General features: G+C 38.4%; 1 protein-coding gene across 3 annotated transcripts in view; it reads left to right on the forward strand.

Moving 5' to 3' along the window:
• Positions 1 to 24123, forward strand: part of KDM2A (lysine demethylase 2A) — a 114480-nt gene that overhangs the window by 24757 nt on the left and 65600 nt on the right. The window contains exon 1 of one of the 3 annotated variants that reach the window (XM_043581755.1): positions 9954 to 10120. The exons of the other annotated variants lie outside the window; for them this stretch is intronic. Coding sequence (XP_043437690.1) covers positions 9956 to 10120 — 165 coding nt within the window. The 5' untranslated portion in view covers positions 9954 to 9955. Of the gene's footprint in view, positions 1 to 9953; positions 10121 to 24123 lie in introns of those variants that run through there. 3 annotated transcript variants of the gene reach the window in all.

Raw genomic sequence — 24123 nt, forward strand, 5'->3', positions numbered from 1 at the left:
CCACCTTCTGGATTTTGCTGATGGGATATCTGTGGCGTCATTTAAAATGTTTTAAATTTATTTTTATGTTTTTTAATGTTTATTTTGAGAGAGGGAGAGAGTGAGCTTGCGCACATGAGCAGGGGAGGGGTAGAGAGAGAGAGGGAAAGAGAGAATCCCAATCAGGCCCCACACTCAGTGTGGAGCCCAGTGTGGGGCTTGATGTCAGGACTGTGAGATCACGACCTGAGCCAATAGGAGAGTCTGACGCTTAACCGAATGAGCCACTCAGGCGCCCCTTGATGGACATTTACATTGTTTTCCATTTGAGGCTATTATGAATAAGGTTGTGGTAAATATTCTTTTTATAAATATTTTTTTTTTCAACGTTTATTTATTTTTGGGACAGTCAGAGACAAAGCATGAACGGGGGAGGGGCAGAGAGAGAGGGAGACACAGAATCGGAAACAGGCTCCAGGCTCTGAGCCATCAGCCCAGAGCCCGACGCGGGGCTCGAACCCACGGACCGCGAGATCGTGACGTGGCCGAAGTCGGACGCTTAACCGACTGCGCCACCCAGGCGCCCCCGTAAATATTCTTATATAGGTTGATGCAGACTTGTTTTTACATACAAAGGAGAAATTGCTAGGCCATGTGATAAATATATGTGTAACTTTAGAGATTGCTAAGCTCTTGAAATGCTATTCCATTTTATACCTCCCCCACACAATGATATTTGAGATTCCATTTTATACCTCCTTCCCATAATGATATATGGGATTCCATTTTATACCTCCCCTCCCCTGCCCCACAATGATACATGAGATCTGCTGTTGATCCATATTCCTGCCAGCATTTTGTTTTTGATATTGGCCATTCTAATGAGTACAAAGTAATATTACTTTAATTCGTATTTCTCTGATGACTAATGATGTTGAATGTTTTTCCATGTGCTTATTGGCCATTTGTGTATCTTCTTTGATAAAATGTCTCTTCAGATCTTTTGCCTCCCACCCCCTTTTTATTGGTTCGTCTTTTCATTTTTGATTTGTAGGTTCTTTATATATTTGGATACAAATTCTTTGTTAGATGTATGTGCTACAAATACTTTTTCCAGTCTGTGACTTGTCATTTTATTATTATTATTTTTAGGTTATTTATTTATTTTGAGAGAAAGGAAGAGACAGTGCAGGGGAGGGGCATAAAGAGGGAGAAAGAGAGAATCCCAAGCAGGCTCTGCACTGTCAGCACAGAGCCCAAAGCAAGGCTCCAACCCATGAACTGTGAGATCATGACCTGAGCCGAAGTCAGATACTTAACCAACTGAGCCACCCAGGTGCCCCAGATTGTAACATATTTTAAAGTGAGGGTTATAAAATTTTATTTTTCATTCCCCATATACCTAGGAAGAGTTAAAAATTATTGAGTTTGTCTTTGAATAGCAGACATTGATTCACATCTTTCATTTGTGGAAAATAATAGGTTTTTAAAAAGTAACTTGAAGAATTTACAACTGTTCTGTGGTTAGATTAAAAAATACTTTTTTTTTTAAAACTTAGTTTTAAGAGAGAGAGAGAGGGGTGGAGGGGGGAGGAGCAGAGGATCCAAAGTGGGCTCTGCACTAATAGTAGAGAGCCTAATGTAGGTCTTAAGTCATGAAATGTGAGATCATAGCCTGAGCTGAAGTCGGATGCTTAACCAACTGAGCCACCCAGGTGCCCCTTGTTTTTATAATGTTTATTTATTTATTTTTTTACTTTTTTATTTTTTTTCAACGTTTTTTATTTATCTTTGGGACAGAGAGAGACAGAGCATGAACGGGGGAGGGGCAGAGAGAGAGGGAGACACAGAATCGGAAACAGGCTCCAGGCTCTGAGCCATCAGCCCAGAGCCTCACGCGGGGCTCGAACCCACGGACTGCGAGATCGTGACCTGGCTGAAGTCGGACGCTCAACCGACTGCGCCACCCAGGCGCCCCGATATTTATTTATTTTGAGAGACAGAGTGCACACGCGAGTCAAGGAGGAGCAGAGAGGGAGGGAGACAGAGAATCCCAAGCAGGTTCTGGCATGTCAGTGCAGAGCCTGATGCAGGGCTCAATCTCCGATCTCACGGTTTGTGAGATTGTGACCTGAGCCAAAATCAAGAGTTGGACGTTCAACCAGCTGAGCCACCCAGATGCCTCATGAAGTGACATTTTAATTTTTTGTTAAAATATTTAAAAACTGGGGCGCCTGGGTGGCTTAGTCGGTTGAGCATCTGACTTCAGCTCAGGTCATGATCTCACCGGTTGTGAGTTCGAGCCCCGCATCGGGCTCTGTGCTGGCAGCTCAGAGCCTGGAGCCTGCTTCAGATTCGGATTCTGTGTCTCTCTCTCTGCCCCTCCCCTGCTCATGATCTCTCTCTGTCTGTCTGTCAATAATAAATGCTAAAAAATTTGAAAAAATATATTTAAAAACTATTTCATTATTGGTTATAAATATATGAGGAAATGAAAAACTAGCAAAACTAATATTTATTTGGTACACTAATTTAAAGCATTAGAAACATTGAATATTAAAGTGTTTTATTTTGGGGGGCACCTCATTGGCTTAGTCGATGGAGCATGTACCTCTTGATCTTGCAGTTGTGAGTATGGGCCCCATTTTGGGTATAGAGATTACTTAAAAAATAAAATATTAAAAAAAATTTTTTTAATGTTTGTTTTTGAGAGAGAGAGAGAGACAGCACGAGTGGGGGAGGGGGAGAGAGAGAGGGACGCACAGAATTCGAAGCAAGCTCCAGGCTCTGAGCTGACAGCACAGAGCCTGATGCGGGGCTTGAACTAATGAACCATGAGATCATGACCTGAGCCAAAGCCAGACACTTAACTAACTGAATCACCCAGATGCCCCCAAAAATAAAATCTTTAAAAAAAAAAAAGTTTTTATTTCTTTGTTTAGAAACGTATTGAGTAGTTTAAATAGTGCTCGCCTGCTTCTTGTCATAACTTACAATATGGAGCAAATATCTTTTGGGTGTTGTGGCTTCCATCCTTTGTACTTTCAGGGTCATGTAATATCTTTGAGAGTTCCTTTAAGAACTCTTCCTCTGGGACATCTTCATCCTTGTTGTCATAATCGCTTTCCTTATTTATGTTGAAAAGTTTGCCTGTACTAATTTTCTCTGATGTGTGTAACTCCCATTTATTTTCTTTCCAGGTTTTACTTCTAGCATTATCACTTTTCGTTTCTTTGCTTCATTTTCGTCTTGTTGGCCAGCTCCCTCTCTTGATTGTCCATTTTGTAAATGGGTTTATCACTGGTAGAGTAGGAGGCAATACAACTATATACTTTGCTGTTTGTGTGTGAACTGAATAACGTGTCCAATGACTCATCACTAACAGACTTTGAAAGAAGTGATGTGATTGGTTACTGATCATGATGTACGTCTGTTGTTTACATGGTGAATTGTGGACTAAGGAACTCGCAGTAAAGTTTATATTTTATGCAACAACTCAGAGTTCATATACCATGGTAATTAAAATTTGAAGTATGTTGTTGGGGGACTGATGTTATTTAATTAACTAAACTGTGGTAACTGAAATTTGTGCATATTGGGAGTATGCAAAACAAGTACTACCTGTGTAAAGAGCATGTATGAATGAATACAAATTTTTCTAATGTTAGATTAACTCCTTGCAGGCAGATTTATGTTAATTGTATTTGTTACTGAATTGTAGCTATGGTTTACAGGGAGGATCAGATGATGAGACTGGATGTATATAAAAGTCCTTTGTTAACCACAACACATAGAGAACAAATGTGTGTTATGGTAGGGCAACCAACATATACTGAATAGTTCTAATATACCAGGCACTATTTTAGATATTTTACATGTATTAGATACGTTATTTGATTATTGTAGCAACCTCTGAAGTTTGGTGGTGTTTTATACTATCTCATTTTATAGATGAAGAAACTGAGGTACAGAGCTAATGTAAGTTTAGTAATTAGCATCAGATCCAGGATTCAAAGTTAGATATCTCTGGCTCCAAATCCATATGTATTTTACAACTCCCATTTTTCATGGTGGTTGTTGGGGATCCTCCCAGAGGCCATTTGATAGTGACTAAATTGAGGGTAAAACATGAGGAAAGGAGCATTTTAGCTATATTTTATTTTGTTTGTGGGGCTTTAGGTGATGAAATTCAAGTTAAGTATTTTGGCAAAAATACTGTACCACTGTGTATATATATTGCATTATATCATGAGACACCGTGTCAGGTTACCTCACTCCTGATGATGCTAGGTTTGAGTCTGTTACAGTTATGATTGTCAGGTCTTTCCTGTAAAAATGTATTTTTTCCTTTGTAATTAGAAAGTAATTTGTGGTGTGGTACCTTGAGGTTCTTCAGCAATTTGACTGATCATCCATTTATTTTTATTTTATTTTTATTTTATTTTATTTTATTTTATTTTATTTTATTTTATTTTATTTTATTTTATTTTATTTTATTTTATTTTATTTATTTTTTATTTTATATTTTTTTTACCGATCATCAACTTATTGTCTTTTCTCAGATATACTTTTATCTTTACAGGTAACCAAAAAAAATTTTTTTAAAGATTTTATTTTTAAATAATATCTGCACCCAACGTAGGGCTAGAATTCATAACCCTGAGATAAAGAGTTGCATGCTCCACCAACTGAGCCAGGCAGGCACTCCAAAAATTATTAAAAATTTAAAAAATTAACGTATTTTTTTATTGTAGGAAAGAATTAGATGAGCTCGGGAAAGAAGATCCAAAGCACCATTGAACTTCTTTTTATTTTTTTTAACAACTTTGTAATTCCTAAATTATTTTGGAATCATGTGTTCTATGAAGTATGTCAAAGGCACTGTTACTGTATTTTAATTGTTAACACACAAATGCACATTTGACCTGCTAAACTTTTGGAGTTTTTTTCTTACTAAAAAAATTTTTTTTTAAATGTTTATTATTTTTGAGAGAGAGCGCATGAGTCGGGGAGGGGCAGAGAGAGATGGAGACACAGAATCTGAAGCAGGCTCCAGTCTGAGCTGTCAGCACAGAGCCTGACATGGGGCTCAAACTCCCGAACCGCAAGATCATGACCTGAGCCAAAGTCAGACCCTCAACCGACTAAGCCACCCAGGTGCCCTGGCTTTCTTTTTAAATTTTTATCAGTAAGCAAAATATAGCACTCAGTTGCAGAAACTCACGAGAAGGTAGAATTTGAGCTCTGCTCGGTTGGTCTAGATGTAGTGGCAAAGAAAAAGAGAAGAGTTCTACTTATGGTTACTGGGTGGATTGTGGTGACAGGAATTCAGGAATCAGGATTAAGTAATGGCTTCTCTGGAAACGGTGAGTCTTGAACTGGTGAGGGAAGAGAGCCAAAGAAATAATAATCTTAGAAAGGAAGACCGGAAAAGCACAATATAGAACTTAGTTGTCTTGACATCGGACCGAATTTCCTGAGACCCAGTGAGAAGGTATCTTAATGTTGGGGGCAAGATCAAAGAGGGTGCGGTTGTCCCAACATGGTGGGAGAGGAAAGCTGTAATTGTTAGCTTTTAAATTTTGATGTTCTTTGTAAAGTAAGTCATGAGGTCATCATTTGTAAGGAAAGATGATAGAATGGGGAATAGAGTTTGGGAAAGGAACTTGAAACAGCATGTGTAGTATGAACTGATGCTACTAAATACAAAATGAGCAGTACCAAAACTGGAAGGAAAGTAACCATTTACATTTATTTATTTATTTACTTATTTGCTATAGAAAGCTCTTCAGTTTATTATTGGTTACAAACTATAATGCCATGTTTTCCCTATCACTTTAGTGGGTTTTATCTATTTATTCCTTAATCGGAGGATAAGTGTTTTAGAAAAGTTCTCAAAGGTACTAGCTTTCTGGTCTCATTTGGGATCATGTTAATGATTGAAACTCCTTGATAACCTGGCTGAGGTCTAAAGTTAATTTGTGGCATTAACAGTAAAGATTTCCTGAGCCAGGTAAAAACAGCCAGAAACGCAATGCAAGATGGAAGTTGAAACAGAACTAAAATTTATGAAAGTGTCTGCCATGTGAGTCTACAGTATGTAATCAACTTAAAAACAATGCTATTATGAAAGATTTGGTGTATGAAAGTAGAAATAAGCCTTGTGTGTATTTCATCCAGGCTTAACCATATCTCTTGTGCCATCTTAGGAAAGGTCAGGTTAAAAGATAGGCCTTTCACTGGATTTCAGGAGTCATTGAACCTAGCTAAAACTTATTAAAGTAAGAAGGAAAGAGAATTTCAGGGATCAAGGGCTTACCCAGAGACTGAGTAATTCCATTACATTAGACATTCTTATAGTAAGACTTCTGGCTGAAATAGTGGTGATGTAAATCGACTTGATACATACATTTTGATTGATTAATGTAGAGTCTTTACTAGATCATAATACTTGGTGTAAGTACTTGTTGCTGTCACTGTCGTTAAAGAAAATGATGGGGTATTTTGGTAGGTAAACTCAAATCATAGATTTTTTTCCCTTTATTAGAAACAAATAATCCATGCCATAAAGTGCAATCCGCTGAAATTGTCTATTGTACTTCACCTAGAATAAACCAAAAGAGCTGAGGTATGGGCCTGTGGTAGGTACCTAACTCAGTACTACAGTTCTACTTAAATCTCTTAAAACTCTCAATAGGTTCAGGATGCCACAGCCCTATTCAGCTTTTCAAAAAGCCAATCAAATACGGATGTTCCTACTGCTTCCTTTATTGAGGCAGACAGGTAAATAAGCAGATTTTCTTTTGGAGCTCTTTAAGGGCAAAAGCTAAAAAGTGTTTTCTCTTTATTCCTGAATTAACTCAATATTCCTTTAGCAGGACTATATATAACCAGTGTGTTAAGTTCCCTATGGTATGCTTTAGTGTCGTTTTGGAGTTCCTTCTGGGTCCCAACATTTGTGTGACCTTAAACAAGATACTTCTTAACCTCTCTGAGTCTCAGTTTACTCATTTCTAAATGGGGGTGGGGGGGGCAATAATGATAGCTTTTTACGGTTGTTTGAGGATTTAATGGGATAACGACTGTAGACTGCTTTGTGAACAATGAACTTTTAATAAATGGTATATATTATAATTTTCAAAACTAAGTTATATAATGAACTAGTTCTACATATTTCAAATCTGACTGGTTTTTAATTATGCAAATAAAATATGAATGCATTATTGCATAAAATTAAAGTTTTACAGATAAGGTTTTTTTTTTAATGTTTATTTTTGAGAAAGAGGGAGTGTGCGTGCGCGCGTGCTCGAGCGGGGGAGGGACACAGAGAGAGGGAGACACAGAATCCTAAGCAGGCTCCAGGATCTGAGCGGTCAGCACAGAACCTGATGCAGGGCTCGAACTCACAAACCGTGAGATCATGACCTGAGCTAAAGTCACATACTTAACTGACAGGGGCCCCAAGTTTTACAGAGAAGGTTAAAGAGGCCCTTAACTCTCTAGCCCCAATCCCTTCCCCAGAAGTAACTATTTTATCACTTCATGTATCCTTCCATGTCTTTTTCTTTACACACAGTTTCTACTTCATAGGTCAAGAATTAAAAAGATAGTGATTTAGTAATTTTGAAAATATTTATAATTTCTGGTTATTAGAATATGTATTTTTATAGACTCAGTAACAAAGTGATAGCAAAATTCAACAATTTGTTACATAGTGTCTGATCTTGAGCCAAATTGTAGAATTCTTTATAACCCTCGAAAGGTTTAGTCAAGGGGAAGAAGCCAGAAGAAATAAACATAGCTTAAGCCATTTAGCTCAAAAATATACATTTGCTTTTCCAGCCAATAAATATAGGTCAGAACTTATGAAATTTACTGTCTTTCAGCTTATCTTAAATTCCACAACTATGAGTCAAAGATATTGTTTGTTAGTCTGACAAGTAAAAAAGTTTTCCTTTTCTCAAAAATGGGAAAATGTTGCCACTTTCTTTGGGGGCAAGGAAAGCGTTTGGGGGAGGATAATAGGAAAGTGTAATTGAAGCTATTCTTTTCATATCACTGATCCTCAAGTATACTTAAATTATTTTTGTAGTGACCTGTGGCATTTTTGTTAGCAGTATGTACACATTGGGAAGTAGATTCCAGCCCACTTAGGGAAGGAGATTGATCTTGAAGTGATGTTACTCGTTCTCCTAAAGCCACTTGTTCGGACAGAATTTTCTTTTTAAGTAAGGGAAGGTCAAGAGGAAGAGGCTATAGTTAATTTGGGAGCAGGGATCTAAGAGTTGGAGAATATGGATTTGACATGATCTCTCTTCTGTGGAGAATGAGAGGTAAGTTGGACAGAATTATGTGGAGAGGGGTTAGTGGACGAAGGAAAATACCAGTTTAGAGTGGTGTTATTTCTAATCACTTTGGGAGAGTGATGGTGGAGAGTGGAGCAAAAGACTCAGCTCCTCTTCTTTCACTCTCATCTTAGACTGAACCTGGCAATGAAGGTCAAAGAAAAGAACTCCCAGCCCAGTATGTGTGTGACGTGGTGTAGTAAAGTTCCTTTTGCCCAGAATAGAGATGTGGTAACTTTTTTTGTTTGTAGGGTGTCATGCGGGATACCAGAGTAGGGATTGAAGTTAGTTTGTAAGTTATACCTTGATAAATAGTTGTTGTTTACCTGATTACCATATGAAAATATAGAACATTTCCAGCCTATGTTGCCTTGGGAGATTCATATACATATATTAATCACTTTATTGGTAGCTCTTTTTCTAAGCTTTGCTTTTGTTGCTTTTTCCAAGAGTTAGATCGTCCTGTCCAGTGTAGTAAGCCACTAGTCACATGTGGCTGTTGAGCATATGAAATGTGACTCATCTAAATTGAGACGAGAGTATAAAATACACACTGAATTTTGAATACTTAGTATGGGAAAAGAATGTGAATTAGCCCCGTAATTTTTTCATAATGATAACATATTGAAATGCTATTATGTATTACATATGAATAGATTTAATGATTTAAATAAAACATATTAAAATTAATATCACCTTTGGGCTGCCTGAGTGTCTCAGTCGGTTAAGCATCCAACTTCAGCTCAGGTCATGACCTCACAGTTTGTGAGTTTGAGCCCCGCTTTGGGCTCTGTGCTGACAGCTCAGTGCCTGGAGCCTGCTTCCGATTCTGTCCCCTCTCTTTCTGCCCCTCCCCTGCTCATACTCTGTCTCTGTCTCTCTCTCAAAAATAAATAAAGCATTAAAAAAACATTAAAAATTAATATCACCTTTAAAAAATACAGCTACTAGAAAAAATTGTACATGTAGCTGACATTATGTTTCTTTTGGGCTCTGCTGGTCTACAACAACCTGCGTTAGGGATAAGTAATTTTTTTTCTTGCTGTAAAATTTCATATGGGTGGTTCTAGAGATGTTATGTGATTTTAGTTCCATAAAAATGCTTCAGGGGTCATTTAACTTGTATAGTCAGATATTTTTCCCCTCTGGGGGAAATTTTTTTTTTTCAAGTTTTTATTTAAATTCCAGTTAGTAGTTAACATACAGTGTAGGGGTGCCTGGGTGGCTTAGTTGGTTGAGTGTCCAACTCTATCTGACTCTTGATTTTGGCTCAGGTCATGATCTGAGGGTCATGGGATTGAGACCCACGTCAGACTCTTAACTGAACATGGAGCCTGCTTAAGATTCTCTCCCTCTGCCCCTCTGCCCACCTCCCCCAGGGTGCTCTCTTTCTAAAATAAATAACACCAAACATACAGTGTAATACTGGTTTTCGGAGTAGAAGTTAGTGATTCAACACTTACATACAAGAACACCCGGTAGTCATCACAAGTGCCCTTCTTAATACTCATCGTTCATTTAAACCATGCCTCTGCCTAGGAGGAGAATTTAAATTTAGTTTTATCTAAATCAGTGGGAATATAGGCTTACAGTGCCAAATTGTGTGTGTTTTGTGTTATGTGCATGCACGTATGTGTTATTTTCCAGGAATTCCTATTCTAGTGATCATGGTGCATCTTATACCCATGGGCCTTATACCCATCAGAAGGCCCGGGTCCTACCAGTCTTCCTACCTGATTAAGCCTGTCCTTGGAAGAGTGATGCTTTTCGGTCCCAGAAAAGAATCCTGGAACCAGGTATAGTCCTCAGCCCAGCTTGTAATAAGCCCTATTCCCGAGGAACATGGAACATTAATCTTAACATATTGTCAGACTTCATATTAGGCAGTCTCAAGCCAGTTTTCTATATTCATAAAATACACTTTCCCCCAAACATTTTTATTTTGAAAAAGTTCTAATACAGGAAAGTTAAAAGAGAAATACAATGAACATTTATATATCCTTCAGAGTCCCCAATTGTTTAAAAAAAAATCGCCACATTTCTTTAGTTCTACATGTATTTTTTGGAGTGGAATTATTTGAAAGTAATTTGCATATCATGATGTTATCCCTAAATATTTCAGCACACCTCTCCTAGGAATAAGAAATGACCTTACCACTAATATATTGTCTTACTTAAAGAAAATTACAGTAATTCCACGGTGTCCAATGTTAACTTTTCCCCAAATGTTCTGCATAGCCTTTTTTCTGACTTTTTTCAATTCTGGATTTAGTTCAGGTTTATGCATTGCGTTTAGTTATGACTCTTTAGTCTCTTTTCACCTAGAGTAGAGGTCAGCACCTGACAATCCATGTGCCAAGTTTTACTAGCCACCTGTTTTTGTACAGTTTACCAGACAAAAATAGCTTTTACATTTTTTTCTGTATCATTGAAAAAAAATTTACGGTAAAGTTCACCTAACATAAAAGTAACCATCAACCATTTTAATGTGCACTATTCATTGGCATTTGGTATATTCAATATGTTGTGTAACCATCATGTCTTTCTAGTTCCAAGACATTTTAAGCACCCAAAAAAGAAACCTTTTACCATTAAGCGGTCTCCCCATTTTCTTTCCCTGCAGCTTCTGCTAAGTACTAGTTGCCTTTCTGTCTCTGGATTAACCTATTTTGGATGTCTCATAGAGATGGAACCATAACGTGACCTTTTATGTTAGCATGTTTTTAAGGTTTGTTCACATTGTAGTGTGTATCAGTATTTCATTCTTTTTTATGACTGAATAATAATCACTTTGATAAAGGTATATCACTTTTTGTTTATCCATTCATCTGTTGATGGACTTTCGCATTGTTTCTACCTTTTGGCTATTTTGAATAGTGCTGCCATGGGCATCTGTGTATAAGTATTTGTTTAGATACCTGTTTTTAGTTCTTTGGTTTTAACATTTTTAAATGGTTGGAAAAAAAATCAAAAGAATAGTATATCATGACATATGAAAACTATATGAAATTCAAATTTCAGTGTCCATAAATAAGCCATGCTTATTCATTTGTGTGTTGTCTATGGCTGCTTTCATGCTTCAGTGGCAGAGTTGAGTAGTTGTGATAGAGACCATATGTCCCACAAAGCTTAAAATATTTTCTCTCTGGCCCTTTATAGTAAAAGTTTGATGACTCTGAACAGTCTATCTTTTTGTTTTTGTGACATTGATTATTTTTAAGTTTGTTTATTTGTTTAGAAAGAGAGCACGTGGGGGAGGGGCAGAAAGAGGGAGAGAATCCCAAGCAAGTTCCACATGTTGTCAGCACAGAGCCCGACTCGGGGATCAATCCCACAAACCATAAGATTGTGATCTGAGCTGAGATCAAGAGTCAGATGCCCAACTGACTGAGCCACCCAGCCACCCTGTGTGTGTGTTTAATAAGACTTTATTTTTTTAACATTTATTTATTTATTTTGAGAGAAAGAGCAAGCAGGGGAGAGACAGATAGAGGGAGAGAGAGAATCCCAAGCAGGCTTCATGCTGAGCCCCAGGGCTCAATCTCACAACTGTGAGGTCACAACCTGCACCCATACCAAGAGTCAGATGCTAAACCAACTGAGCCATCCAGGCGCCCCTAATAAGGCTTTATTTTTGAAGCAGTTTTAGATTTCAGAAAAATTGAGCAGGAAGTAGAATTCTCACATACCCCTTCTCTGCCCCCCAGTTTCTCCTGTTAACATCTTGCATTAATGTGGTACATTTGTTACGATGAACCTACATTGACACGGTATTATCACCCAAAGCCCATAGTTTACATTAGAGTTTGCTCTTTGTGTTTATAATTCTTTGGGTTTTGACAAATGTATATGGTTATGTATTTGCCATAAAAGTATCATACAGGATAGTTTCACTGCCCTAAAATTCTATTATGCTCCATTTATTTATCCCTTCCTTTCTCTGTTTTCCTCTCCCCCTCACACCAGCAGCTAGAGATATTTTTATTCTCTCTGTAGTTTTGCCTTTCTAGTATGTCATATAGCTGGAATCCAAATACAGTATGTAGCCTTTCCAGGCTGGCCTCTTTCACTTAGTAATATGCATTTAAGGTGGCTCCATGTTTCTGTGTCTTGAGAATTCATTTCTTTTTATTGCTGAATAATATTTCATTGTATAGCTGTACCACCACAGTTTGTTTATCCATTTACATACCGAAGGACATCTTGGTGGCTTCCAAGTTTTGGCAGTTATGAATAAAACTCCTATAAATGTTTGCAGGTTTTTTATGGACATACATTTTTTAAAAACAGGCTATTTTTTAGAGCTGTTTTAGATTCGTAGTAAAATTAAGTGGAAGGTACAGAGTTCTCATATACCTCCTGCCCTGCTATGTGCACATAGCTTCCTCCTCTATCAGAATCACACACATCAAGTGTTATATTTATTAACACTTAATGAACCTACAATGACATTAGTCCCAAAGCCTATAGTTTACATTAGGGTTCACTTTGGGTGTTATACACTGTATGGATTTTGGCAGATGTATAATGATATGTATCCACCATTACAGTATTACACAGAATAGTTTTCATTCTGATTCTTGAAAATCTGTGCCCTGCCTACTTATCCCTTCCTCTCCATATCCTCTGGCAACCACTTACCCTTTTACTGTTTATAGTTTTGCCTTTTCCAAAAATGTCATATAGATGGAATCATATGGTATGTAGATAGCTTTCTCAGATTGGCTTCTTTCACTTAGTAATATGCATTTTAAGTTTCTTCCGTGCCTTTTCATGACATAATAGCTCATTTCTTTTTAGTGCTGAATAGTATTCCATTATTTGGATGTATCACAGCTTGTTTATCCATTTACTTACTGAAGAACATCTTGGTTGCTTCCACATTGTGTCAATTATAAGTAAAACTGCTATAAACATTTGTGTGCAGGTTTTTGTGTGGACATGAGTTTTCACTTCCTTTTGCAGATTTTTTTTTTTCTGGTTGTGGCTTATCTTTTCATTCTCTTAACCGTGTCTCATGCAGAGCAGTTATTTTATTATTATTATTTTTTTAATGTTTATTATTTTTGAGAGAGAGAGAGACAGAGAGCAAGCAGGGGAGGGACAGAGAGAGAAGGGGGGAGACACAGAATCTAAAACAGGCTCTAGGCTCTGAGCTGTCAGCACAGAGCCCGATGTGGGGCTCGAACCCACGAGCTGTGAGATCATGACCTGAGCTGAAGTTGGGTGCTTAACCAAACTGATCCACCAAACTGATCCATCCAAACTGCCGTGGGATTGTGGTTTTGTTGTTGTAGCTAGAAACTTGTTGCCAAATCCGATGTACCTAAGCTTTATCTTCTAGAAGTTTTATAGTTGCGTGTTTTACCTTTTAGTCTCTGATCCATTTTGAGTTTTTGTGTAATGTTGTATAAGGTCAGTATTTGTATTTGGGGGAAGGATATGTATATCTAGTTGTTCCAGGAAAAGTTTCTGAAAAGATTTTTTTTCCACATTGAAATGTTAAATTGTCTTTGGCCCTTTGTCAAAGATCGGTTGACTATGCTTGTATGAGTGACATTATCATTTAAAATGAATTTGTCTGGGGGCTCCTGGGTGTCTCAGTTGGTTAAGCATCCGACTCTTGGTTTCAGCTCAGGTCATGATCTCTCGTTTCCTCTCGGAATCTGCTTGGGATTCTCTCTCTCCCTCTTTCACTGCCCTTCCCCCACTCGCACTGTCTCCATAATCCTGGAAAAAAAATGTAAATGAATTTGTTTCTTCATTGTATAGTTTGTTTTCCTAAAATGTATTCCTTGTAAACTGGAACTTGGGTCTAGAGGATTAGATTCACATTAAACATTTTGGCAAGAATGCTTCCTAGGTGACAGAACACTTCAAATAGTATCAAGTCGGGAGGTACCCAGTATTAGAGTGTCCCACTGGTAGTGATGGTTAAGATTGATTAAGGTAGGGTGCTTGGGTGGCTCAATTGGTAGAGTATGCGACTCTTGATTTTGTGGTCATGAATTGGAACCCCACCTTGGGTGTAGAGATTGCTTTAAAAAAATCTCCTTTCTACTCCTGAAACCACTATTACACTATGTTAACTAACCAGACTTTAAATAAAAATTTGAAGAAAAAAAAAAGATTGGTTAAGGTGGTAACTAACCGATCTTTCCATTATAAAGGTATATTTTTCCCTTTGCAATTAGTAAGTAATTTGTGTGGTCATACTTTAACTATATAACAAATGAATATTTGAATCTATATTTGTCAGGCATGTACTAGGTTCTGAAGAGACAACAGTAAAAAGAAAGATTTCTACTCTCACAGAATTTGCCTTTTTCCCCCTCTAGGTTTCAAGACAGTAGTGGGATTGGGTCTATCCTTGGAGAGGGATGCGTTTGCATCTTAGGGTATGTTGATAACAGAAAATTATATCATTGCAAAAGTATTTGCCAGTAAGTACAGAGTTTCAGTATGAGATGATGCAAAAGTTCGGGAGATAGTGTGATGGTTACCTAACAATATGAATGGACTTAATGCCATTGAACTACATGCTCAAAAATAGTTAAAAAGATAAATCTTATGTTGTATACATGTTACCACAATTTTTAAAAAGTATGTGCCATTATAATTTTCATCAAGCTTCCTATTGGTCTGTTTGGACTAGTTGGGAGAGAAACTTTCTGAAACAAAATTCTATAGTATATTTCTGGTAAAGAGAAGAGGCAGTGGTTTTATATCTCACCCACTGCCTTCAGTAGAGTTTGTCTTTGTAGTTTCTCAGGGAAACCATTGAGACCTCTGGGTGTCCTGGATTGTTCCCAGGCTGTGGGTGGAGCTTCAGCTGTTGGTAGACTGGCTCTGCCTTTCACTATGTGCTGTTTCCATTTGTTGCAGTTCACCAGATGCAGGCCTGCCTTTGTCAGGATACCAAGAGAGATCTGCAACTTGAACCATTGTCTGAATGCTGCAGTTTTGACCCAAGAAACCCTATAGAGTCAGGATAAGAGCAGTAACCATAATGCCAGTGATTTTTGGAAAGTGATTTTTGGCCAGTTTGCTGTGAAGGAAGTATAAGGGCAAGAGCTCAAGAGCACCTTTATTTGTGGCTGATGGAGTTTGGATAACCTCTCTCGCCTTCCTTTTTCCCTGAATTGACTGTGGAAGAGAAGGTAGTAGGAAAGGCTTTAGCCATGGCTGTAGCATGATGTGGTAAGGTGAACTGTGACTTTCTTCAGTCTATAGAAGTTTTATCCATCTGAAACCTTTAATTGCCTTCATGTTGGAGAATGTGTAACTTATCATAAATTCTCAGTTTTTAGTCTACAGATTGTAGGTTATTTGTATGGCCTTTGCTTTGGCAGAATTGGAAATTATGTTGTTGTACAGTGTTTTCAGTTTTTGACCTGCAGTAGGAAATATATTCTGTTACCACCTAGTACTTTGCATACTAGATATATGTAACTAAGTAGAAGTTTCAGGAAGTGGAAGTGTACTACGTTTTCTGATCTTTTTCATTTCATTCTGTCATTTCATTTTTCAAAAATGCATATATGACTTAAATCGATTTTTATAACTCACGGTTTAAAGATGATTGGTGTGGGGGCGCCTGGGTGGCTCAGTCAGTTGAGTGTCCGACCTCAGCTCAGGTCATGATCTCAGAGCTCGTGAGTTCAAGCCCCGCGTCAGGATCTGCGCTGCCAGCTCAGAGCCTGGAGCCTGCTTCGGATTCTGTGTCTCCCTCTTCTCTGCCCCTAATCCACTCGCACTCTGTCTCTGTCTCAAAAATAAATAAACATTAAAAAAAATTTTTTTTTAATAAATAAAGATGATTGCTTTGGAACAGTGGTTCGCAAAGTGTGGTATATAGTCAGGGTTCTTTTATAGGGGTCTGCAAAGTCCAGACTATTTTCATAGTAATGTTAAGATGTTACTTGTTTTTTTTTCTTTCTCATTCTCTAATAAGTGGAGGTTTTCCAGAGCTACATGATGTGTGATGGCATTACATGCAGGGCTAATGACATGTATATTTGTCTATTCTTGTATTTTCTATAATTTCCTAAAGTAGTAGGATATAAATGTGCCTTTTTTCAGATACTAAACTCCATTTTCAGTACTCATATTGTCCTTTTACTTTTGATTATACCTGCCTGCTATAATCTCTATAACCTCATTGTGGTCTAGTGAATCATTACTTTGAAATCCTAAAGTTTTCCTTCAGCCTATGTGGAAATGTAAGTACAGTTTGTTGTCTTGTTTTGCAGTTTTATATATTTAGAGAATTCCTGGGGCACCTGGATGGCTCAGTCTGTTAAGCACTGATTGAAGCTCAAGTCATGATCTCATGATTTGTGAGATCAAGCCCTGAGATCAGAGCCTGCTTGGGATTTTCTCTCTCCCTCTCTCTGCCCTCCTTTGCTTGCTCTCTTTCTCTCTTTCTCAAAATAAATAACATTAAAAAATAAATGAAAGTTAAAAAAAGATAATTTCTCAGTTTTAATTGTGATCAGTAAGTATTGACATAAATATCCCATATAAACAAAAGCTGTTTGAGGTCCTCTAATTTTTAAGAATGTAAGGGGTTCCTGAGACCAAGAAGTTTGAGGGTTAAGAATGTAGACTTGGGGGGGCAATGCCTGGGTGGCTCAGTAGGTTGGGCATCCCACTTTGGCTCAGGTCATGATCTCATGGCTCATGAGTTCAAACTCCATATTGGGCTCTGTGCTAACAGCTCAGAGCCTGGAGCCTGCTTCAGATTCTGTGTCTCCCTCTCTGTCTGCCCCTTCCCTGCTCACACTCTGTCTCTCTCGCCTTCAAAAATAAACATTAGGAAACAAAATTTTTTTAAATGTAGACCTGGAGGTGGGGGAGGTCACACTTTGTATGTGTGTGGTTTAAAAATACACACACACATACACACACATATATACATATTTGTATGTGTGTGTATATGTAAGATCTGTACTCTTAAGTTTTTAACTATACAGTGTTCACTGTAAGCACAGTGTTGTACAATAGATCTAGAGATTTTTCATCTTGTGTAATCGAAACTTTATACACATTGAGCAGCAACTCCCTCTTTTCCCTCTTCCCCCAGCCCCTGGTAGCCACCATTTTACTTTCTGCTTCTGTGAGTTTGACTAGAATGTAGGCCTTTTTGTAACTGTTGGACCTAGACTGAAATCAAGTTACCTAACCTTTTTGATTCTTAACTTTCTTTATAACTAAAATTGACATTTTATTATCTTTCTTCATAAGGCTGTTGTGAGGATTAAATGAGCTAGAAAAATGGCCTTGAAAATAAATGCTTAGGACATAGGAAGCATTCATATGTTATCTATTATTATTATTATTATTATTATTATTGAATATGTAGTAACATCTAGCCACATTGATATTTAGCTGTAGTTTTTTTTTTTTTTTTACATTTTATTTATTTTTGAGGGAGAGAGGGAGGGAGACAGAGCACAAGTGGGGGAGAGGCAGAGAGAGAGGGAGACACAGAATCCAAAGCAGCCTCCAGGCTCTGAGCTGTCAGCACAGAGCCCAACGCGAGGCTCGACCTCACATACTGCGAGATCATGACCCGAGCCGGAGTCGGATACTTAACTGACTGAGCCACACACGCACCCCTTAAAATTTTTTTTAATGTTTATTTTTATTTTTGAGGGACAGAGAAAGAGACAGAGGGCAAACGGGGGGAGTAGAAAGACACACAGAAGCAGGCTCCAGGCTCCGAGCTATCAGCACAAAGCCTGACGCGGGCGTTGAACCCATAAACCAGGAGATCATGACCTGAAGTCAGATGCTCAACTGACTGAGCCACCCTGGCACCCCTTAGCTGTAGTCTTTCTTTCTTTTTTTAAAAAAAGGAAATAATTTATTTTAGTATTTTTATTATACCATTATGTATCTTTTTTTTAACGTTAATTTTATTTTTTAATTTATATCCAGGTTAGTATATAGCGCAACAATGATTTCAGAAGTACATTCCTTAATGCCCCTTACCCATTTAGCCCATCTCCCCTCCCACAACCCCTCCAGTAACCCTCTGTTCTCCATGTTTAAGAGTCTCTTTTGTTTTGTCCCCCTCCCTGTTTTTATGTTATTTTTGCTTCCCTTCCCTTGTGTTCATCTGTTCTGTGTCTTGAAGTCCTCATAAGAGTGAAGTCATATGATGTTTGTCTTTCTCTGACTAATTTCGCTTAGCATAATACCCTCTGGTTCCATCCAGGTAGTTGCAAATGGCAAGATTTCATTCTTTTTGATTGCCATGTAATGCTTCATTGTATGTGTATATACCACATCTTTATCCATTCATCCATCTATGGACATTTGGGCTCTTTCCATACTTTGGCTATTGTCAGTAGTGCTGCTATAAACATTGGGGTACACGTGCCCCTTCGAAACAGCACACCTGTATCCTTTGGATAAATACCTAATAGTGCAATTGCTGGGTCATATGGTAGTTCTATTTTTAATTTTTTGAGGAACCTTCATACTGTTTTCCAGAGTGGCTGCACCAGTTTACATTCCCACCAGCAGTCAAAATAGATCCTCTCTCTCCACATCTTCGCCAACATCTGTTGTTGCCTGAGGTGTTAATGTTAGCCATTCTGACAGGTGTGAGGTGGTATCTCATTGTGGTTTTGATTTGTATTTCCCTGATAATGAGTAATGTTGAGCATTTTTTCATAGGTCAGTTGGCCATCTGGATGTCTTCTTTGGAGAAGTGTCTATTCATGTCTTTTGCCCATTTCTTCACTGGATTATCTGTTTTTTGGGTGTTGAGTTTGATAAGTTTTGTATAGATTTTGGATACTAACCTTTCATCTGTCATTTGCAAATACCTTGTCCCATTCCGTCGGTTGCCTTTTAGTTTCACTGATTGTTTCCTTCGCTGTGCAGAAGCTTTTTATTTTGATGAGGTCCCAGTAGTTCATTTTTGCTTTTGTTTCCCTTGCCTCTGGAGACGTGTGGAGTAAGAAGTTGCTGTGTCCAAGATCAGAGAGGTTTTTGCCTGCTTTCTCCTCAAGGGTTTTGATGGCTTCCTGTCTTACATTTAGGTCTTTTATTCATTTCGAGTTTATTTTTGTGTCTGGTGTAACAAAGTGGGCCAGGTACATTCTTCTGCATGTCGCTGTCCAGTTTTCCCAGCACCGCTTGCTGAAGAGACTGCCTTTATTCCATTGGACATTCTTTCCTGCTTTGTCAAAGATTAGTTGGCCATACGTTTGTGGGTCCATTTCTGGGTTCTCTGTTCTGTTCCATGGATCTGAGTGTCCTTGTGCGAGTACCATACTGTCTTGATGATTACAGCTTGAAGTCCAGTAGCTGAATTATTTCTTAGCCACACTCACCTGTGTGAAGCTGGATTGACTAAACTTCTCATTCTCACTCTGCTCTTCCCTTTGCCTCTAGACTTTTCTTAATTAACTGAGTTTTGTTTCCCAAATTGTGAGCTTCTTGAAAATAGCAGCTCTCTTCTATTTCTTTCTGTTGTGTCTTAGTACTCAGCCTTCAGTAAGCACTCAAGACGTGTAAGTCCTAGTACAAAGACCATGGGACACACAGGCTCGGAATTCCCATTAGGGTGGTGGTGGGAAAAGAGCTTTTCAGGTCCTTCTCCTGATTGTTTACTCTGTCTTAGGAACTTTCCTCCACTGCCGAACAGGCTTCCTAAGAAGTCTAATGAAGGATGAATTATAATTATTAAATAATATCGATTTCATTGGTTAATTCCATTCCTCTTGGCAGTATGAAGTTCAAACATACTTATCATATTTCTCACCTGGGTTTCTCTCATTACAGTCCAACAATACAAGAAAATTATAATAATAGATGCCAAATAATTCATATTAGGGTGATTTTTAAAAAAATTTTTTAATGTTTATTTTTGTTGTTTTTTTGTTTTTTTTTTAATTTTTTATTTTTGGGACAGAGAGAGACAGAGCATGAACGGGGGAGGGGCAGAGAGAGAGGGAGACACAGAATCGGAAACAGGCTCCAGGCTCTGAGCCATCAGCCCAGAGCCCGACGCGGGGCTCGAACCCACGGACTGCAAGATCGTGACCTGGCTGAAGTCGGACGCTTAACCGACTGCGCCACCCAGGCGCCCCTAATGTTTATTTTTGAGAGAGAGAGCGCACGCGGGACAGGGGCAGAGAGAGCAGGAGACACAGAATCTGAAATAAGCTCCAGGCTCCGAGCTGTTAGCACAGAGCCTGATGTGGGGCTCAAACTCATGAACCATGAGATAATGACCCGAGCCGAATTTGGATGCTTAATGGACTGAGCCATCCAGGTGCCCCCTCAGATTAGGATGACTTAATTCTTATTGTCTAGTAGGTATAGATAATGATTACTTTTTTTTTTTTTTATAATGATTATTGCTAAAGCCCCTGATATTTGGAGCGACACAGGCAAAGATGTATGAATGTTGCTTAAGCCTTTTATTTTTGTTGATCATTCCTCTTCTCTCCAAGTCTACTTACAGCCTTCTGCTCTAGTCTTGACTGTCTTGATATCCAGAAACTTATTCTTTTTTTTTTTTTTTTTTTTTTTTTTTTATAATTTTTTTTTTTTTTTCAACGTTTATTTATTTTTGGGACAGAGAGAGACAGAGCATGAACAGGGGAGGGGCAGAGAGAGAGGGAGACACAGAATCGGAAACAGGCTCCAGGCTCCGAGCCATCAGCCCAGAGCCTGACGCGGGGCTCGAACTCATGGACCGCGAGATCGTGACCTGGCTGAAGTCGGACGCTTAACCGACTGCGCCACCCAGGCGCCCCCAGAAACTTATTCTTAAGCACATTGCTACTCTTTTCTTCTGTTCACATTTGAGCATCCCTTCAAGCTCTCTGTACCCAGAAATCAAGAACAGAACCCACTCTGTTGTTTAGAGCAGAGGCTTCTCCCAAATTACACCTTCTAGAAATGACCATATTAAATTGCTGGCAGTGACGGGTGGAGAGAATGAAGTTGTTGGATTTCATAAGTTTGTTTATTTTTGAGAGAAAGAGTGCATGAGAGTGTGCTAGCAGGGGAGGGGCAGAGAGAGGGAGAGAAAGAATCCCAAGCAGGCTCTGTGCTGTCAGCATAGAACCTGATGCCGGTCTTGATCCCACAATGTGAGATCATGACCTGAGCCAAAACCAAGAGTCAGATGCTCAACCAACTGAGACACCCAGGCACCCATAGCCTCTTTTTATGTATAGGGCACTTCACAGTTTATAGAATAGTTGTACATTTGTTCTCATATAAACTTCACAAGAATCCTGTGCATCAGGTGAAATTTTTGACATTTTCACCTGATGAAAAGGCATCTTAGGGAATTTGAAGCTCAGTGTGGTGGTACCTATACCCAGGCCCACACCCGCTTCTTAGTTCAGTTTCTTTGTTCTCACTATGAATTGCTAAAGATAGTAAATAATAGAGTCATATCTGAAGGTGAATTTGTTAAGAATTTTAACTTGGCTGAGGGTGATTGGTAGTGTTCTAGATGTGATACTTAAGTCTAGGGAAATTTAGCAAAGACGTGATTGTTAACTGGCACTATTGGCTTCCCTTGGTAGCTTGAGTATAACTGCCTTGTTAAATATTTTGTTGTTGTTGGAGTTTTTAATGATGGGGTCAGTTTACCACTCTTTATTAATGTTCCTAGGTAGATTCAGGAGTGGAGACATAGTTTTCTCTGCTTTAACTTCAGTTGGCACAGATGGGTGACTGAAAGCTTAGAAGGAAAGAAGTCTTGCCAGGATTATAATGTAGTCATGACAGTGGGATAGGGAAGGAGTAAATGATTTATGGGGGACAGTTTAAAAAATCAGCTCTTTTGCCAATTCCTTCTAGAGCTTCTACTTCTAGATATGAAATTTGATGATCCTTTTTTTTAAGTTTATCTTTGAAAGAGAGAGAAAGTGTGAGTGGGAGAAGGGTAGAGAGAGGAGGAGAGAGGATCCCAAGCAGGCTCCATGCTTTCAGCACAGAGCCTGATGAGGGGTTCTAACTCACGAACACTGAGATCATGGCCTATGACGAAATCAAGAGTTGGACACTCAACCCCCTGAGCCACTCAGTTGCTCATCGTGATCCCGTTAAATCTCGAGATTGACCTTTGTCTGTGAATCAAAACCTTGATCATCGCTCCACAAAGGGACATAGAGGAAAGCATCCCGATGAGAGCAATGTAGCAAGGCTGGAAATAGGTGCATTTATATAATCTGGCTTCCAGTGACTTTTTGCTGTCTTGCTAAACTCACTGAAAGATTCAGAAGATGTATGTGTGGCACATTTCATTGCTTGTGTTATTTACTGAGCAAATGTCTAGAGTTAGTGTTTTTCAGAACAAGCTGTCCTTTAAGGTCTGCAGCACCTTTTTCAATGACAGGCAGAAAGATCACTTACTTCCCCTTAAGATTTAAGATTTAACTTCGAGGGGTGTTTTCTTTTTCTATAAATTGTTGTTGTCTGACAGACATACTAACCTTTACCTTTTAGGAGCTGCTGTGGCATGACTTGCACCACATATTATACTAATGTCTTTCTGTTGCACCAGTTACATCAGTTACAGAAGATGTGAAAAAACTAGGCATTATCTCTGTTTCTGTGTTCTGGGTGTCTGTTGCTATAGAAACACATCAGGCAGTAAACAGATGTGTTCAGGGAGTATTTGAATCTCAGTGGATATTATTGGCTAATGAAAATAAAGTTAAAAAATTGGTCGAGTTGAGGGAGAAATTGAGTATTTCTGAGTTCATTATTGTTTCCATTTTTGGTAGGTGATATTTTTTTGTAGCATGTGGGTAATTTAAAGATTATTTCCTACTAACTGGGTCTTCTAAAATTCCCTTGTTTTTTGTTCTAGGAGGTAAATAATTGGAAGAAGCAAACTTTTTACATTTTGGGGGGAGGATTATGATTTCACTTAGACTAATTTTTAAATGTCAGATAGTGGAAGTGATAAGTTTAAAAATTGTTCTGGGGCTACCAAAAGGAGGTGAAGGTTTGAAAGCGTGGGACAGAAGGTAGAGTGAGGAATTACACATCTTTACGAGGCTACTTGTGGATAAGGTAATTGTACATTTGCATGTTGCTAGAAAGTGTAATATTGCTGATACTTCTTTTGCCAGTATCCAAGGAAAAGAGTGTATGTATATTAGAAGAAAGCCTTTGAGGGAATAAAAATATGCTTTTGGTGTAATATTTGAACTCAGATTATTTTTCTTCAGGATGTTCTTCAGATGCCTTACCTTTGTCCTGAATTTCAGAGGATGATTTTGCTACCCTTGTAGCCACACTTTTTTCCTTTGCAGAATTGTGGCAGTATCATGGTTAAATCTGCAGCAAGCACACTGAACAGTTGATTATATTAAATGGTATGTAGAAAAGCAGGCAGTGTTGGTGGAGGGGATCCAACACTTTAACTCATTTCTCAGCCAGTTGGTTTTGTGGAGGGCATAGTTGTGGTCAGGGTAAGTGTATGCTGACTCTTTCAGAGAATTTTAGGATCATTCTGTATATGTAGTAGGTATTTGACACTAGTTTTGAGAGAACTTTCAAGAGAAAATTCACTTTGTGTTGTATATTCCTCTTCCCTTTGAGCATTCTGCCTTCTCAGCTGCCTGTTTGGTTTTTTTTTTTTTTTTTTTTTTTTTCCCTAAATCAAGAGAGACTTAGCTGCAAATAAGCTTCTTGCCAAATTCTATAGATAATGTCTTCCTTTTATGGATTACTCTTTTTGTTGGAATTAACTGTGATCTACTAAAGTCTTTCATATATAGAAAGTGTTCTGTGTGCCGTTGATCTCTGC

Source organism: Prionailurus bengalensis, chromosome D1 (genome assembly GCF_016509475.1).
Source record: "Prionailurus bengalensis isolate Pbe53 chromosome D1, Fcat_Pben_1.1_paternal_pri, whole genome shotgun sequence".
Taxonomy (NCBI): Eukaryota; Metazoa; Chordata; class Mammalia; order Carnivora; family Felidae; genus Prionailurus; species Prionailurus bengalensis.